Raw genomic sequence first — 15,000 nt, 5'->3', positions numbered from 1 at the left:
CACTAGCTGAGGGATGGACAAAAAGAACAATGCCGCTCACTATTAGAAGCGATGGGTATAAGAAGCGCTCTGTGTTCCCCGGTGTTCCGTCCCCTTATTGTTCCCTATTCCGCGCACCTTCAACGGGGAACAAAGAGCGAGAGAGAGAGAGAGAGAGAGAGAGAGAGAGAGAGAGAGAGAGAGAGGATGACTAAGGGAAGTGGAAAGGGTTGGGTAGATGACACCTGCTTCCGGTCATACACCTGTGCAACGTAAACAACAGGTGTGTGAATGTATGTATGTATGTATGGCCGTGTGGTGGGTGGGTGGGTGGGTGTGTGTGTGTGTGTGTGTGTATGTGTGAGTGGGTGGGTGAATCACTTACATAAGGCATCGTGAGGCAAAAACACAAACACTCTCCATTTTTTTTTTTTTCATGTAAGAGAGGAAGACTGACCAAGGGCAAGGAATATAAGAAAGACCCACTCATTTGCCAGTCCCCTTACAGGTCCCTTACACCATGGTAGCTCTAACACAGGAGAGCCGCCACGCCCTCACTGTACCGTCTAGTTTTTGTTGCTATACAGCGTCACGCCTCGCCGCAATGAATGAAAAGATGAACATTATAGATAATACAAGCAAATTCCTTATCACCTTCACCTCCCTTCATCCACTGAGATAGCACGCCTGAATCTCTTATCAATATCAGCACTTCCTTATAAATTCCTTTGATTAGATAAGCAAATTTTTATGATCACTTTTTAACTCCTGCAAAATATTCAGATAAGCAGCCTGAATCTCTTATCAGTTCCGGTACTTCCCCTCCCTTTATGAAATCAGATAACACGCTTTAATCTCTTATCAATTTCAGTACTTCCTTACATATTCTTTCGATTAGATAAGCAAATTTTTATCACTTCCATATTTTTAACTTTCTTGCAAAATATTCAGATAGCACGCCTGAATCTCTTATCAGTTCCAGTACTTCCTAATCTAACCTAACATCAACTACTTCCATTAGATAAGCAAATTTTTATCATCACTTTTTTTCAGCTCTTTCCTGCAAAATGCTTAGATAAAACTATTGAATTCCTTATCATATTCAGACTCTTTCATAAACTCATTACTAAAACACTACTTTGATACGAGGAGTGAATTTAATACTTCAAGACATTTATCCCTTTCTTTTGTCTAACTATCGAACCTGTAAGGGGACTGGACAATCAAGTGGGCCTTTTTCTTTATAATTTTCGTTGCCCTTAGCCAGTTTCTCCTCTTACATAAAAAAAAAAAAAATCATAGCAATAAATTCGTCAGTGAAAATATAATAGCAAAACATGAAATAACAATAATTGAATCACCTTAACCCTTTTAGTACTAGGACGCATTTTTACCATGAGTTTTGTGTGTAATTAAACGATTCTATTGACATTAGGAAGGGTCTATGGCGGTCAGAAGATTGAAGGCCTACTCTTCACAATCTTAATCCCCCATAAGTTTCTGGAGCTGTGTATAATCACCAAATAGTAACCAGAATGAATACGAAAATGCGTCACGGTACTCAAAGGGTTAAGATCACGAAACCACAAACAGGAAAGAAGAAACTAAAATAACACAACAAAGAAAAGAGAAAACGAAGAAATAGAAGAAGGAAAAGAGAAAAAGAGAAAAACTGTCGTAAAATTCCATCCTGTCAACACACACACACACACACACACACACACACACACACACACACACACACACACACACACCATAAGCATCCAATATTCAGACAAGTAGTTACCAGAGATGATCAGATTAAAGCCTACTGGATTCCTTAAACTTAGGCCTAAACTCGTGTAGGTCCTTCCTCCCCGCTGCCTCAACACGTAGGCATGAAAATGAAGGGAATAAATGAGGCCTATAACATTTTTTTTCCTTTGTTGTTGTTGTTGTTGTTGTTGTTGTTGTTGTTGTTGTTGTTGTTGTTGTTGTTGTTGTTGTTGTTCTTCTTGTTAATGATGATCTTGTTCTTGTTCTTCTTTTTCTTTCATGGTTTAATTTTGTATGTCTGTTTATTTCCTTTCCTTCTTCTTCTTCTTCTTCTTCTTCTTCTTCTTCTTCTTCCTCTTCTTGTCTTCTCTTCTTCTTCTCTGTATATCAAGGACCAGGTTCAAATCTTGTTTCGTTCATGTAACTCATGGTTCTCTCTCTCTCTCTCTCTCTCTCTCTCTCTCTCTCTCTCTCTCTCTCTCTCTCTCTCTCTCTCTCTACTGGACTGGATTCTTGTCAGGTAATGTCCTAATTCTCATCACCTGTCCTCATCACTTCCCATATCCATCTCTCTCTCTCTCTCTCTCTCTCTCTCTCTCTCTCTCTCTCTCTCTCTCTCTCTCTCTCTCTCTCTCTCTCTCTCTCTCCTCAACATCACCTTCTGCTTGTTTTCTTTTTACCCGCATCTTCTTTTGTGTGTTTTCCTTTGCCTCCTCCTTCCTCCTCCTCCTCCTCTTCCTCTTCCTCTTCCTCCTCCTCCTCCTCCTCCTCCTCCTCCTCTTCTTTCTTCCTTTCCTTACTTCTTTCCTCATCTCTTTACAACTGCTTCTCTGCCCGTCCGTCCACTCTCTCTCTCTCTCTCTCTCTCTCTCTCTCTCTCTCTCTCTCTCTCTCTCTCTCTCTCTCTCTCTCTCTCTCTCTTACAGGAATATATCAAACTCATCGTGTAAACAAAATAGAGAAGGTGAAGATTGGTTTATTTACACACACACACACACACACACACACACACACACACACACACACACACACACACACACACACATCTTCATTCACAACTAAAAACCACATGATTTTATCTCTCTCTCTCTCTCTCTCTCTCTCTCTCTCTCTCTCTCTCTCTCTCTCTCTCTCCCCTGTCAATTCCACTAGTCATTTCCACTCATCCTCTCTTCACCTTCTCTCCTTCTTCTCTTTCTCCCCTTCCACTAATCCTTCTCCTCCTCCTCCTCCTCCTCCTCCTCCTCCTCCTCCTCCTCTTCGCACCTCCCCCCAAGCTTGAATAAAGAAGGCCTGTGTTGAACTGTTAATGGTATACAAAAATTGATTTACGGCTTCCTGGTGTGCGTGGTGTTAGTGACATCTAGCGGGAAGTCAAGCCATTAATATGCAATGACGGAAAAGCTTGTTAACTTATAAATATTTCAACCTCCTAAAAAATATTCCTGTGTTTTGTTCATTTTCGTTGTGTTTTTTTTTTCGTCAATTAATGTTTTTTAGTGTTCTTGTTTGTTTGTTTGTTTTTGTTTTGTTTTTACCTGTCGTATTTGCAATGAAGAATATTGTCGACTATTAATTATCCTGAACCCTCCAAAAATATTCCTGTGTTTTGTTCATTTTCGTTTTTTTTTCGTCAGTTTATGATTTCTTGTTTTTTGTTTGTGTTGTTGTTTTTACCTGTCATACTTGCAATGAAGAAGATTGTCAGCTGATGATTAACTTAACCTTCCAAAAAATTCCTTTGTTTTGTTAATTTTCGTAGTTTTTTTATCTTTTTTTCGTCAGTTAATGCTTTCTTATTTTCTTGTTTGTGTTGTTGTTTATTTTTTTCTACTGGTCGTTAGTAATAAGCTCATGTTGCTTAATGACGATTTTAATGACAAACTCAACAAATCTTTCCGTTTTTTGTATTTTCCGCTTCGTTGGTAAGTTTCCTTCTTTTTAACGGGGGCGGCAGTTGTTTGATGTTGCTGTTTATCGATATTTCCGCAGCTTTAACTATTAAGAAAAGTTTGCCACCTAAAGATTTATATAAGTAACTTCCAAATCGTCATTGCTTTGTCATCTAAACTCAAGTAATTTTTTTTTCATGCTTTCCTATCGCAATAAAAATTTTCATAGTGGATATTTGTGTATGATTTGCCACCAAATGATTTAGACACGTAACTTCCAAATCGTCATTGCTTTGTCATCTCCTAAACTCAACAGTAATTTTTTTCATGCTTTCCTATTGCATTATAAATTTTCACTGTGGATATTTGTGTCTGAGTCGTTGGCTTGTTAGTAATGGAGCCTCTTGTTATATGAAACTGATTAAAAAAGAAATATACCTCTTGTGTTTCTTTGTCTGGTTTTCCTTCTCTTGTTATTTACTTTCCTGCAATGGTTGGCAATGAAAACTTATCTAAAACTGATTCTAATATATACTAAACATTTTCTTAGTTTTCTAGTTTTTTTTCTATATTTTCCCAGTTCATCAAACATCTTAATTTTTCCTTGTATTTCTTTTTAGTGCTCTTCCCGATAACAAAACGTCTATATTTTCCAAGAGTTATTCCCAGAACTCTCCTCCTCCTCCTCCTCCTCCTCCTCCTCCTCCTCCTCCTCCTCCTCCTCTTCTTCTTCTTCTATTTCTTCTCCTTTCTTCTTCTTCTCTATCTTCACTATTTTCCAGCAGTTCTTCTCTATCTTCCTTCTCAGATCACCAAATATCTTTCCTGCTGTACATGTCCCCAGCACAGTTTCCCTGATCACCAAACGCCTCCTTGTTTCCCGTAGTTTTCCCTCAATAGTTAGTGCGAGTAAACGAGTGGTGGCCGGGAGTCACCAGACCACCGACCAAGCCATCTGCGTGTATCCTGATGAGTGTGACCAGCTGGCGTAGTTCAAACACGCTTAAGGACTTCAGCTTATTAGGGAGTAAGTCAGCTGGAACTAAAGACAATTCAGTTATTGGGAATCCTTTTATGAAATCGAGAAATGCGTTTAGATTCCTTATGACAGAAGCAAAAGGCAATGTTCTCTTCCTCATTCCTCCTATCAACTCCTCATCCTCCTCCTCCTCCTCCTCTTCTTCCTCTCTATACACATGACCTAACGGGCGGGATGGAGAAATGGAGGAAAAGAAAGATAAAACAGCTGTCGTGGTGGAAACAGTTACCTGGAAGTTAAAAAAAGGTGAAAAAACTCGTAAAAAGAAAACACACTTAGCGAAATGAGAAGAGAGTGAGGAGGATTGAAGGAATGTATTGGGATTTTTGGACACGGTTTTCTTATTAGTAATCCGCGCTGTGTTTTGTGAGGAGAAGCTGTTAACATTATGAGAAATTCCACGGCGAGGTTTGAGCGGGGCTTTCTCTGACGTTCGAGTAATTGTAGAAGAGTGGCGGATGAAGACGAAGACCATTAGTTCCTATTCACTCGTGGGTTTGCCAGTAAGGTCAAACTGTCTTGAAAAAAATGCTAGTTCGTCTGTCAGTGTCTATTTTCTCCATCTTCCTGCCCCCACTCGCTAACGAATAAAAGATATATTAAAGGAAAATGAACATGAGGTATTGAAAACAGCATTCGATAACGTTAAATCAGATTCCAGAGATAAAAAAAAATTGATCTGTTAGTGTCTATTTCCTCCTTTATCTTTCTGCTCCTACTAGCAAAAGAATGAAAGAAATAGTAAAGGAAAAATGAACATAAAGTATCAAAAACAGTATTTGATAACGTTAAGTCAAATTTTGGAGATAAAAAAAATGTTCAGTTAGTGTCTTTTTCCTCCTTCATCTTCCTGCCCCTAATAACTAAAGAAATAAAAGAAGCAGTAATGCACATAAAGTATCAAAAATAGCATTGGATAACGTTAACTCAGATTCCAAAGGTAAAAATTGGCTTAAAAATATGAACGCAAACAAGACGCACAGACGCACCAAGTAAGAGAATAGTGCACAGTCATTGTTCCTGAAGGTGGCTCAGTAAATTTATGGATAATGACAGATGGTAAGTTTAAACAGCTTAGAAGCCGCCCTGTCTTCCAGTAGGTCAACTTCATTCTTTTTTTCTCTTATTGTGTCATATTTTCTTGCATTCTTGCGTTCTTTATAGAGACGCATCACATAATACCGTTTTCTTCCTGTACTTTCATGCACTAACTTAACCCCTTCAGTACCATGACACGTCTTCATATTCATCCTGGTTACTATTTGGTGATTTTATACAGCTTCAGAAACTCATGTGGGGATTAAAGCAGTGAAGAGTGATCATTAACCTTGTGACCTCCATAGAACCTTGTTAGTGTACATAAAATCGTCTAATAACACCTAAAAATTTATGGTAAAAATGTGTCCCAGTAGTGAAGGTTAAAATCATTGCCTGTGAAGCTGCTCTTGTTTCTTCGCCTATTGGTCTCTTTATTGCTTTGCTTTCAACTTTTTTTCTATCTCTAAATAGTCAAGAATTATCGAACATAAATTCACCAATATAACCTATTTCCAAACTTTTTCCATACAAACTAAAATTTCCAATATATTCATTTTTTTTCTTTTATGAATGTCTGTTAATGTTAATCCTATTCTGGCTTTCCAACAGGCTAAAAAAAAAACACTTTATATCCAGAGACACATTATCAAATACCAATTCATTCAATATTTTTTTTCATGCAAACTTCAAACAGCTAACAAATTCCTGTTTTCTTGAATGAATGTTACTACTACTTTTCTTCTTAATACATACTAATAGCAAAAGTATGCAAGAAACCTCTCCAAATATAGTTACGTCAATTAATCAGACTCCATTCACTTCATTCCAAACTTTCTCATTCTAACTACAAACTGCTTTTTCCTCACTGAATGACTCTATTTTTTCCTCGTTCATAGTTGCCACACAAGTAAACAAGCCACAGAAGTATTTATTCCATAATACATAGATACAATGATAATTTTTTCTTCATTCTAGACGCTCATACTAACTCGAAACTTAATTTACTCTTGTTTCTTCAATGAATGTATATACTCTTTCCCTTATCCATACTTACTAATAAAAGAATAGAATAAACCACTCCATATAGAGATTAGTATTGACTCTAAATTTCTCAAACTAACAACAAAATGCAAATATATACTTTTTTTCCCGTACCTTTAATCTTCCTTACCCATATATGCCAGAGACGCATAGAAACACCCTTTAAGTATAAACACATAAGCAAAAACAACTAAATTCCATACTTTCCTATACTTAACACACTCTACAAACTGCGAATCTACCCTTGTTTCTTCCTCTATGCATCTCTCTCACTTTACTTTTCCTCGTCGTCCATCCTCGTTTCAAAAGTACAGAGAAGAAAGAGTCAGTCCACGTTAGGGATGCAGCGGGAGACACAGGCAGACACACAGGAGAACATACAGGAGAGACATAGCAAAGAGACACAGACAGAGAGGCACAGGCAGAGAGACACACAGGAGAAACATATAAGAGACATAACAGAGAGACATGGACAGAGAGACACAGGCAGAGAAACAAACAGGAGAGACGCAGGCAGAAAGACATAGACATAGAGATACAGGTAGAGAGACAGACAGAGAGAGACACAAGAGACACTGAGAGAAAGGGCAGACTATTCCTCGTCGTCCACTCTCGCTAAAAATGTGGAGAGAAGAATCAGTGCACTTTAGAGATGCAGCGAGAGAGACAGGCAGAGAGACAGAGAAAGACACAGGAGAGACAAGGGCAAAGAGGGCAGACTTCTCCTCGTCGTCTATTCTCGCTAAAAAGTAGAGGGAGGAATCAGTCCACTTTAGAGATGCATTAGCTAACGTTACTTCAATTAACCTATCAAATATTTCAGCGGAACACGGAAAATTAAGACAGTGCGTGAGATCATGTTAGATATCCACTCCATTTAAATACCACGACTTGACTCCCTCCACTCATCCTTCGCTTCAGTGCCTCACGACTCATTCCCAAGCCCTCCCCACACTCCTCATTCCAGCGTTACCCATTACTCATCCCTCAAACAGCACTCACTCACCTCTCACTCCACGCCTCAACACCTTCCTCATTATATAATACCTCATTCCTCACTTATACCTTACTCATTATTCATAGCTTCCTCATCCCACCTCCTTGACCATTCCTTGCCTCCTCACTCCCACAGGCGACTCAAGGCAAGAAGGGAATTAAAAACTGTGAGAATATCATATGTGAATTTAAATATACCTCATTCTACTGTTACTAATTCTTGAGCCTTCATTCCTTACACCCTTCAGTACCATGACGCGTTTCCATATTCATTCTGATTACTATTTGGTGATTTTACACAGCTTCAGAAACTCATGTGGGGGATTAAAATTGTGAAGACTGTGGCCATTAATCTTCTGACCCCCATAGACGCTTGTTACTGTCAATGAAATAGTCTAATCGTACTCAAATCTCATGGTAAAAATGTGTCCCAGTACTGAAGGGGTTAAAGCAAAGGCGTTCCCAGACATTCCCACGTGAGTCATTCCTTCTGAGATCAATTGATTGGATGTTGTGAAGAGATGAAAATATGATGGTTATTCTATCTTCATCAACACTTACTTACCTATTATCTTTCTACAATATTGTCCTCACCACCACCACCACCACCACCACCACCACCACCACCATAACTTCAGACACTTGGGTTCTCTTCTTGGCTTCACGCCCACACACGTACGTACGAACTCTCTCTCTCTCTCTCTCTCTCTCTCTCTCTCTCACTGGAATCATTTCTCCACCTCGACCAGACCAGCCCGACCCGAGTCCATTCCATCCTAACATAATTTACTAGTCAGGCAAGCTTTCTAATATTAGCATTGTGTGTGTGTGTGTGTGTGTGTGTGTGTGTGTGTGTGTGTGTGTGTGTGTGTGTGTGTGTGTGTGTGTGTGTGTGTGTGTAGTTAGTGTGCTGTGATTTATGTAGACGTGTGCATTTGCTAACGTTGCCTTGTGATTATCCACGCACACACACACACACACACACACACACACACACACACACACACACACACACACACACACACACACACACACACACACACACAGACCTCACCACCCACGAAAAATAAAAGCAAAACTTGAAAACAATAACTTTCCTTTCTTTTCCTCTCGTCTAACTCGCAAAGATAAGAAAAAAACCATCGCCACTCTTTCCTCTCTCTGGCGGAAGGACTGGAATTCCCTCCCTGCCTACGCCTCTCCCTCTCCCTCCCTCTCCCTCCACCCCCCACACCTCCAGACCCCCAGCCACCCACACCCGAAGTCTGGTCTGGCCTACCTTGCCTACCTGTTACCTGCCCTCCCTCCCTCTCTCTCTCTCTCTCTCTCCCTCCCTCCCTCCTGCCTTCAGCACCATCCCGACAACTCCTCCTCCCTCTGCTCCATTACCCCCTTCCCTTCCCCTCCACCTCCTCCTCCTCCTCCTCCTCCTCCTCCACCTCCTCGCAATCCTCTTCCAATTCCCCAACCCCATCTTTAGCACTTCTCTCTCTTCCTCTCCATCCACTCCTCCAGCACCTCTCCTCCCTCCAGTACTCCTAACTCTCATTCCCTCCCTCCCTCCACTCTTCCCTCCCGCCCGCCTTCTCCGGAGTTTAGGCGGAATGGTGCGGGCGGTGGACGGTGGGCGGTGGGCGGTGGTGGGCGGCGGGCGGCGGGTGGACGAGGCGGCCGGGCAGACCTGGCTCTTCTAGTCTTACCGAGGTTGGGTTTTTATCGCCACCTACGAGGAAAACCGTCTGTGTCTCGTCGTCAAGCGCGGAGCGGCGGGGTGAGGCAGTTTCCCTGCCTGGCCTAACCCCATCCAGGTGTAAATATCTCACCTGGCCTTCCCTGGTCATTAATTAACGCTTTTTCTTATTATTCCTTGTGTATCTCCGTCATCCTCTCTCTGCCCGTCCTTCGGTACCTGCCATCCATTTACCTTCAAGGCCCGGCCACAAAAGCCCTGTGGTACCTTCCAGTCGTGTTTACGACCAGGGGCACCACTCCCACAATGACTGGCCAACCCGCTCTCCTTCGCTCCCGACGAGGCCCCGGTAGGCTCCCGCCCCTTGGAGACTTCAACGATGTTAAGGAAGGCATCCTGCGGCCCGTCGCCGTGCGAGGGACAGCCCCTGCAGGCCGCCCCGTCTCCGTGCTGCTGCTGGCGGTGGTCTCCCCGCCCCTCCTGGACGAAGATATTAAAAAGGCGTCGAAGTGATGTGGGATGTCCAGCACACCTTCAAGGTAAAACCCGCCATCGGGCAAACCGCGCGCCACTGTTGCCACGTCTCGCCTCGGGCGGTGGCCAACGGTGCCAAGTTTACGCAGCCCTGCCTTCGCCTGGGGACATCTGATCAAGAATTGGATGTTGAGCCTGAGTCCCACGGGGTGACGGGGCTGCGGGGTGCGGCGCTGGGTGTGTGCGGGGTGGAAGTCAGCAGAGGCAGGGCCCGGACGACGGTGGGCGAGATAATAAGAGTGACAACGGTTGTTTACTACACCTGCCCCACAGCGGTGCGCGAGCACGTCCCGGGACACAGGACACCCGAGCTGGCCTCAGACTGCCTCGCTTCGACATGCCACGCTCGCCTCGCCTCGCGCCCCGCTACCCTCCTTCCACCTTTCCTCCTCCTGCTCAGAGAAATTAAACATACATCAAGGAGTAAGGGAGGAGAGGAAGAAAGAGAAGGAGAGGGAGAGAGAGGGAGGCGAAAAGAGCGCAGACTAAAAAGCTTACCGCCCAGGTCAGTCTAGACGTTGGTCAGAATTACAATGAGATAGAAGAAACGCGACGGGCGGAGCTGCGGCGGGAGATGGGGGTGCACCGGGGATTGCCACCTGTCGCCAGCTGCCCGCCATCCCTCCACCACCCGTCCCACAGCTGGTGTTCCTGCCACACGCATCTTATCGAGCCTCAGAGTGACCAGCAGTGAGGGCTGCGCGGCACAGGACACACAGGCTGGTAGGGGAAGCCCAGAAAGCAGCCCCTCAAAGCATTAAAAACTAAATACTCGCAAAAAGTTTCCCTCATCGAAGTTTTCCCAGTGATGGAGAGTCGCCGAGTGTCTCAGACTTTGTGGAATAAAGACTGCACGTATTTATCTCGACGCTCCCGTGAGACACATCGGCGAGGACGTCCTCTGACTGCTTGGGGAGGGCAAGATCGAACCCAGGAGGGGCGGCGGGATCTGGTGACATGCGGCAGACGAGTCCTGACTACAGGTGGGCCGGGGGGGGACCCTCAACAATGTCCACTCGCTTCGTATTTTCTTACAATGCTTCGCCTCCGTCCCGTGCCGTGTTGCGCCTTAGTGCAGGAGTGGCTAAGGTGCAGAGTCGCGTGGCCCCGAGGCAGGTGGTCGGGCTGAATATGGAGATGGGGTGGGCATGTGGGTATCTGGTCCCTTCAGGTAGATAATGGCAGGTGAGCAGTTCCCCCCTGGTCTACCTGCTCCCCATCCCCTCCTTCTCCTCCTCCTCCTTCTCCTCCTCCTCCTCTCTTGGCGTCACTCAAGCATAAGACTCCTGGGGCTGGCAGTCGCATTCCCTCAGGCTACCCAGACGCCACCCTCTGTCCTTGCTCCTCGCCTCCTGACTCCTTTCCCTACACTGGTGCTCCCTGAGGTTCTGTGGTGCTTCCCTGGTGTTGTGTTGACCACGGCGTGCTAGTGTGCGGCTCCGCCAGTGCCAACGTGGCCCAGAGGAAAACAAACGACGAAAAGTGCACAGGACAACGTGTGAGATCCTCAAGGTTAAGGACAAAGCAACGAGCCGATCAGCGTGTGAAGATAAACTGCGATTCGTGACTGAACAATGCTTTATTCCGAGGCGTTTTGAGGCAGCGAGTGATGCTGTGAGGCGACCACCGGACACACTCCCCAGCAGCCAAGCCCCTGATACACAGTGCCTTCCTTCCCGCCGTGCCCTTCACCTGACAATTCAACCCAGTATGGCCATGTCACCCTCAACGTGGGGAGCCCCTCGGAGGCCCTCAAGCGCAAGTCCCCTGATGACACAGAAGGGGTGGTGCTGTCCCTGCGCAAGAACCACGTGACGAGTCCGCCGTCCCTCACGCCGTCCAGCAACACCCAGGTCTTCTCGGTCATTGACGGCCAGATCATGCAGGACGACGTGTGTGATGACGTGTGTGACGACGTAGTGGAGGACGTTGCTGACGACCCTGATGACGAGGTAAGTCAACTCTGAGTGAGGCTGGTGACGCTGCCTCGCCTCGCCCCGCCGCGCCGTGTGTCATGTGCTGCGGCCACGTGTTGCATCCTGGCGGGGCTAACACGACGTAGTTTGTGTTGACGTGTGGAGTGCGAGCTAAGGAGCCACGGAGAGACGTCGATCGAGCCTCACGCGTGTAAATAAACAATCGCCTCACCACACACCCGCGCCACACGATGCTTGAGGCGCCACACGCGACCCTCTCCTTACCCTTCCAGTCCTTACTGGGCTGGATATCTCGCCTGCCTTTCTATTTCTGGCCTGAAGGCGCCGTGGTCCCTTTTCACGCACCTATATTTAGCAGAATAGCGGCGTGTGGGGGTGGGATACTGGGATACAGGGATCAGCTGGGGGCCGTGGGGTGCGCGTCGACGCGTTCCCCTGAGGCGCGTCTTTGTGTCCGACGTGGTTTTCGGGAATGGCCTCGAGGATCGTCTCGTGCCCACTGGATTACCTCCCTAAGTGACGGTGGCCCGCTATGCCCTGCAGGCGAGGAGCGAGAGGGAAATAGGAGGCCAACACGGTACTGAAGCCCTGCCACACACACACACACACACACACACACACACACACACACACACACACACACACACACACACACACACACACACACACACACACACACACACACACACACACACACACCGCACACACACGCACGCACACACGTTTCCCGTTGCCGTGGGTGTTGACGCAGTTTTGCATGATTGAACGCGACCCCTCACACGTGGTAGAGGAGGCGGAGGTCACTGGCTGTGTTTAGACAAGCGAATTCCCGAAGGTGGAGGAGGAGGAGGAGAGGAAGAAGGGATCAGCTGGACGCCTGAAGGAGTTACGGGTGCTGCCATCGCGCCGCCGCAGCCACGCCGTGTCAACATACACGTTCACGACTTGACCAAGCCTTCTCCTCCCCTCCCTTGTGTCTGTGTTGGCTTGAGGCATGTGAGGCTGGGGGAGGGAGTGTGGGGGGGGTGACTGCCACTCCACACAAGTAGACACTCGCCACTCCACCTGAGAACACGGCCACTCACACCACACACACACACACACACACACACACACACACACACACACACACACACACACACACACACAGGCAAAATCAAACACTTAGTAGCTCACACATGCATAAAATAACCATCAAACACACACACACACACACACACACACACACACACACACACACACACACACACACACACACACACACACAGGAAGACAGGCAGGACAGGCGGTACAGATGAATAGAGCTTACAAGGACAGACAGAGCGACAGACAAACGGAGATACAGACAGCAAGAGGGCCCCATTAGACCCCATATAGGAGACCCCTCTAATGCACCATTGTTCTAGGAGGTGGTGTCGCGAGGCTGTCAGGGAACCACAAGGATGAACAAGAGAAGGTGTCGAGTACAGTAACTCTCTCACAACAAAGAGGGAGACTTTTCTTAGCCCCAGCAAGGGAGTTTTAGCCTTGTGTCAGGGGAGATAGTGGTCAAGAGTGATTGGGGAAGGATCAAGCTTGTGTGAAATCCTCAGAAGAAGCTTTCATGCTGTCATTCAGCGGTAGTGTGAATGAATGACGTAAGATATGTTCAATTGTGTCGTGCGAGTGTTGGTTTAACCCTCCGGGGGAAAATGTGGCTTCCTTCTCATCCTCCTCTTCATTTTCCTCGTCTTCTTCCTCCTCCTCCTTCTCCTCCTTTTCTTCTTTTTCTCATTTCATCCTTCTGTCGTTCGCTGTTCTCAAAATATAATTCCTGATTCGTTATTTATTTTTCTCTTTTCCTGTTTACTAATCCTCCTCCTCCTCCTCCTCCTCCTCCTCCTCCTCCTCCTCCTCCTCCTCCTCCTCCAACTCCTTCTCCTCCTCCTCCTCCTTCTCTTTTTCCTACTTTTCCTCCTCTTTCTTCTTACACAATATTACCTAATGTGCCTAGCCATTTATTCCAGTCTCTTTCTATTATTTTCTTCTTCTTCCTCTTCCTCCTCCTCCTCCTCCTCCTCCTCCTCCTCCTCCTCCTCCTCCTCCTCCTCCTCCTCACCTTACTCCTCAAATATATTTTCTTATATTATAATCGGTCAAGTACTTTCAATGTTTTTCTTTTTCCTTTCTCCTCCTCCTTATACAAATTTTCTTATTTTCTAATCTGTCAAGTACTTTCCATCTTTTCTTCCCTCCCTCCCTCTTCCTCCTTCCTCCTTCTCTTCCTCCATGATCATTCGTTCTTTCTCATCCACTCTTTCTTGCGTCGCTTTGCATATCTACCATCTGCTTCTCCTCCTTCTCTTCTTCCCTTGTTTGTTCTCAGTGCTTCGTTTCTATGTATTCGTTATCCCCTTATTCATTTTTCCTATTACTGTTTTATCAATGTTTATTTTTTCTTCTCTCTCTTTATGAAGTTGAGAAGAACAAAGACGTGACGAGAAAAGGTGCAAAAGGGAAGGAAAAAATGATGATTAATCTTCTCACCTGTTGTCTTATTTGTAAAGGAGTGGACTTGATAGGTAGGTAGGTAGGTAGCTCTCTCTCTCTCTCTCTCTCTCTCTCTCTCTCTCTCTCTCTCTCTCTCTCTCTCTCTCTCTGAATTTATTTTTAGTCAAGCGTATATTTTTTTTCTCTCTCTCTTTTCTTTTCTTTTCTCATTTGATAGTAAACAGATACTCTTTTTTTTTTGTTTGTATTTGACATCAAACATGCGAGTCACGCTTCTCTACACTGTGCCGTACTCACACACACACACACACACACACACACACACACACACACACACACACACACACACACACACACACACACAGGAGTTAATAGAGAGGGTCAAATTAAATAACATACAGTGACGAAGATCTTATGGTGTAGGGCTTCCTCCTCCTTCTCCTTCTCCTTCTCCTCCTCCTCCTCCTCCTCCTCCTCCTCCTCCTCCTCCTCCTCCTCCTCCTCCTCTTCCCCCTCCTCCAGGTTCACTGACCGGAGGGTGATCCTGTGATGAATGTGTGAAGAAAGGATTAAAGACAACCATGTGTATGTGTGTATGTGAAATTATAA

At 45.4% G+C, this 15,000-nt stretch overlaps 1 protein-coding gene across 2 annotated transcripts in view; it reads left to right on the top strand.

Moving 5' to 3' along the window:
- Positions 1-15,000, top strand: part of LOC123507584 (transcription factor AP-2-alpha-like) — a 211,590-nt gene that overhangs the window by 30,996 nt on the left and 165,594 nt on the right. Inside the window, exon 1 of one of the 2 annotated variants that reach the window (XM_045260569.1) lies at positions 11,232-11,916. The exons of the other annotated variant lie outside the window; for it this stretch is intronic. Coding sequence (XP_045116504.1) covers positions 11,845-11,916 — 72 coding nt within the window. The 5' untranslated portion in view covers positions 11,232-11,844. Of the gene's footprint in view, positions 1-11,231; positions 11,917-15,000 lie in introns of those variants that run through there. 2 annotated transcript variants of the gene reach the window in all.

The sequence above is a fragment of the Portunus trituberculatus genome, chromosome 22 (genome assembly GCF_017591435.1).
Source record: "Portunus trituberculatus isolate SZX2019 chromosome 22, ASM1759143v1, whole genome shotgun sequence".
Classification (NCBI taxonomy): domain Eukaryota; kingdom Metazoa; phylum Arthropoda; class Malacostraca; order Decapoda; family Portunidae; genus Portunus; species Portunus trituberculatus.
This window is presented reverse-complemented; position numbering and strand designations above follow the sequence as displayed.